The following is a 3,229-nucleotide window of genomic DNA, read 5'->3' on the forward strand; positions in this document are numbered from 1 at the left end:
ATCACAAGGCCACATCCTGTGCTAGTGGGTTGAAGGTCCGTGTGAGCACGTATTTATGGTATGAGTACCAACAACAATATGTACTCGAGTACCACCAACCGGAGCAACATGCTTGCACTTGTCCACAGCTGAATAAAATAAAAAGCTCCTGTTGGCCAGAGAGGGAGGGTGAGAGAGGGAAGGGGGCGGCAAGGTGCTGCGATACGAATGCAGTCTTGAGAATAGAGAGAAATTGGCAAATCTTATGATAGGATCTAGGTGTACAAGTACTGTACTGCACTGTAGTGTAATACCATCACGCGCATATTTTCAAATTTACAAGGCATCCCGAGTATTCGAACGGTATCATATCAGTCAAAAGTTGGGCGCAGTGCCGGTAATGTCCTTATGGAATTTCTATCTGAAAACGACATGAAGAACTCCCAGAGAGAAAAAAAAAACCACAGTTTTTTCTACACATCAAAGAACACACGGGGGGAGGTTGAAAGGACCCACGATGCACCGTTTATGAAAAAAAAAAAAAAAAAAAAAAAGGAAGAAACACCCCCGAGCAACCAAAAAAAAGAAAGAAAAAAAGAAAGAAAAAAAGAAGAAAAAAAAAGAATTCCATCATAATATGTTGAATGAAACCCAGCCGCCGATCCCCTATTTATCTTTGTTGAAAACGCCATTTTAACCCTACCGTACAGAATCCCATCCGCTCTACCGGCTCACATAATCAAACCTTAATACAAAACAGGTAGCCGAAGTTGAAGTCGCCCACCGAAGAGATATCATGAAAGATACAAAACCCTTGGTTGAAATAAAAAAGTAAATAAAAAATGAAAACACACATAGCAAAGCGAGTAAGAAGCTGTTCATCTAAAATACGAGCTTCTTGGGCTTCTCCCAAGAGAAGTTCTGGTTGGTAAAGTGACCTTGAAGAAATGTTAGAAAGCTATGAAACCAGCAGAGAACAGAAAATAACTTACCATTCTTTGCCGTCTGGAAGTAAATCGGCTTGGCCAAATCAAGCTCCTTGACAATCACACCGGGTCTCAAGTCGAAGTTCTTGTTGATGATCTCGACCAATTCTTCGCTAGTCCTGTTGGAGGTGCCATAAGTATCAACCTATTGGATTGTTAGTTAAAAGTTGTTCGGGAAAAGTAGCAGGACAGCTGACTTACGAAGATGGAAAGCGGGCGGGCAACACCGATGGCGTAGGAAAGCTGGACAAGGGCACGTCTGGCAAGTCCAGCTGCAACTAAGGACTTAGCAATCCAGCGGCCAACATAGGCGGCAGAACGATCAACTTTGGAGAAATCCTTTCCGGAGAAAGCACCACCTCCGTGAGCACCCCACCCTCCGTAGGTGTCAACAATGATCTTTCTACCAGTCAAACCGGCATCACCCTGGGGACCGCCAATGATAAATTGACCGGAGGGTTGAATCTATGTAGAGGGTTAGTGATCCAGCAATTGGGCTTCAAGAACGAGGGACAAACATGGTAGATGGTCTTCTCATCCAAGTACTTAGCCGGGATGCTCTTCTTGACAATCTTCTCCAGAATCTCCTTTCTCAGTTCATCTGTGGTGATATCCTCAGAGTGCTGTGCAGAAACGACGACAGTGTCAACACGCTTGGGAATAACAGCACCACCATCATGCTCGTACTCAACAGTAACCTGGGTCTTAGTGTCAGGTCTGAGCCAAGGGAGGCTTCCGTCGCGGCGAGCCGCAGACATATCGGCATTGAGTCTGTGTGCAAGCACAACAGTCAATGGCAGAAGCTGGGGTGTCTCATCAGTGGCATAGCCGAACATGATACCCTGATCACCAGCACCTAGATCTTCAAGAGCCTTGTCAATGTGAACACCAGTGGCGATGTCCTTGGACTGCTCCTCAATGGCAACAAGAACGTTGCAGGTCTTGTAATCAAAGCCCTTGCTAGAGTCATCGTATCCAATATCCTTGATGGCGCCACGGATGATCTTTTGGTAGTCAAGCCTCGCACTGGTGGTAATTTCACCAAAGACCATAATCATACCAGTCTTAGTGGCGGTCTCGCAAGCAACCTGAAAATTATTGTTAGCACTGGAGCCATAATGGAGAATTATGCGGTAACTGACCTTCGACAAAGGATCCTCCGCAAGACAAGCATCCAGGACGGCGTCGGAGACCTGGTCGCTGTTTCACTGTTAAATTTCACGGAGGTGGCAAACGGCTACCTGCGATCGCAGGAGCAGGACAGATGGCCACTCACGCAATCTTGTCGGGATGTCCCTCGCCGACGGACTCGGAAGTGAACAAGAATGTAGAAGGCATTTTATGTAGGGTAGGCTGAAAAAGTTGCTAGATCGAAGCGGGAGGGTGACTTGAGGGGCTATTGCTAAAACGCCTCGAAACGTTTGCGTTCTGTAAGCGTGGGAGATGGAGCGAAGTTGAAGGTGAGGAGCGAAGAAGAAAAAAAAATCTGGTTGAGGGTCCCTCTCCTTTTAAGTTTTGCACGGCTCTGGCACAGGGACCTGTTACACGACGTCTTGTTGGGATTGCACCATCGAAAGGACACCCTTGCGACACCCCGGCCCCCACAATCGTATTGTATCCACCTCTGTTTCACCTCTGACGTCGCTCAATTGCTTGAATAAACTGCTGCTTTACTCGGTCTCATACGATCAGGCTTGACGATAGTTTACCGACCCTTATTTTCTGAAAAATTCAATGAACGAGAGCAGCAAAACTCTAACTTTGTTTTGCACCTCCTACTCGGGGCCGACCATGGCTGACAGATTTCTCTGAAAGTAATCAAGATCGTTGGTGTTCAACGGGCCTCTGAACCAGGGACTCTTTCGGTCGGTGCGATCAACTTATCCTCCAGTGCTTTGTCTTTTACTTCTAGTCAATCAATACCTCAGAGGAGTTACAATAGACCTTTACTTCCTACAACCGATGCTATGGACATATTCTAGGCCCAGGTGAGCTAACTCTCGGCGTAGATCTTCGGGACAACAGCCACCTAGCTCTTTTGAAGCGAGGAATAAACGCGCTGCAATATCCATAACAACAAGACACGAGGAATACATACGAGTAGTCTATCGACGGGACAGCATTGTGGTTTACTACTCGTAAAGGGTGTCCAAATAGAAGGTTCCAAATATAGCGGCTGGTGTCTGAAATCATGTGTCTTTCGGGAGTAGCAGATCCAGGAGTGGGCACCGGTTCCAGACTAATGCCCGATAGAAGCCTGCACG

The 3,229-nt window shown here is 46.7% G+C and overlaps 1 protein-coding gene; it reads right to left on the minus strand.

The window, feature by feature from the left end:
* Positions 1–355: 355 nt before the first annotated feature.
* On the minus strand, positions 356–2,419 carry GSTUM_00008874001 (uncharacterized protein). XM_002840334.2 has 6 exons: positions 2,242–2,419; positions 2,108–2,165; positions 1,484–2,053; positions 1,167–1,430; positions 972–1,110; positions 356–917 (listed from the first exon to the last, which is right to left on the minus strand). The coding sequence occupies exons 1-6, from the start codon at positions 2,301–2,303 to the stop codon at positions 862–864; spliced, it is 1,149 nt and encodes a 382-aa protein (XP_002840380.1). The 5' UTR covers positions 2,304–2,419; the 3' UTR covers positions 356–861.
* Between the last annotated feature and the right edge of the window lie 810 nt (positions 2,420–3,229).

This window comes from Tuber melanosporum, assembly GCF_000151645.1.
Source record: "Tuber melanosporum whole genome shotgun sequence assembly, scaffold_5, strain Mel28".
NCBI lineage: Eukaryota > Fungi > Ascomycota > Pezizomycetes > Pezizales > Tuberaceae > Tuber > Tuber melanosporum.

Bases quoted from the DNA above. Each gene is read 5' to 3' on its own strand.
- GSTUM_00008874001 (XM_002840334.2), bottom strand. From the start codon at position 2,303: ATGCCTTCTACATTCTTGTTCACTTCCGAGTCCGTCGGCGAGGGACAT. The intron at 1,431-1,483 runs GTTTGTCCCTCG...CCCTCTACATAG, and splicing joins ATGAGAAGACCATCTACCAT to ATTCAACCCTCCGGTCAATT. The intron at 1,111-1,166 runs GTAAGTCAGCTG...ACAATCCAATAG, and splicing joins CCCGCCCGCTTTCCATCTTC to GTTGATACTTATGGCACCTC.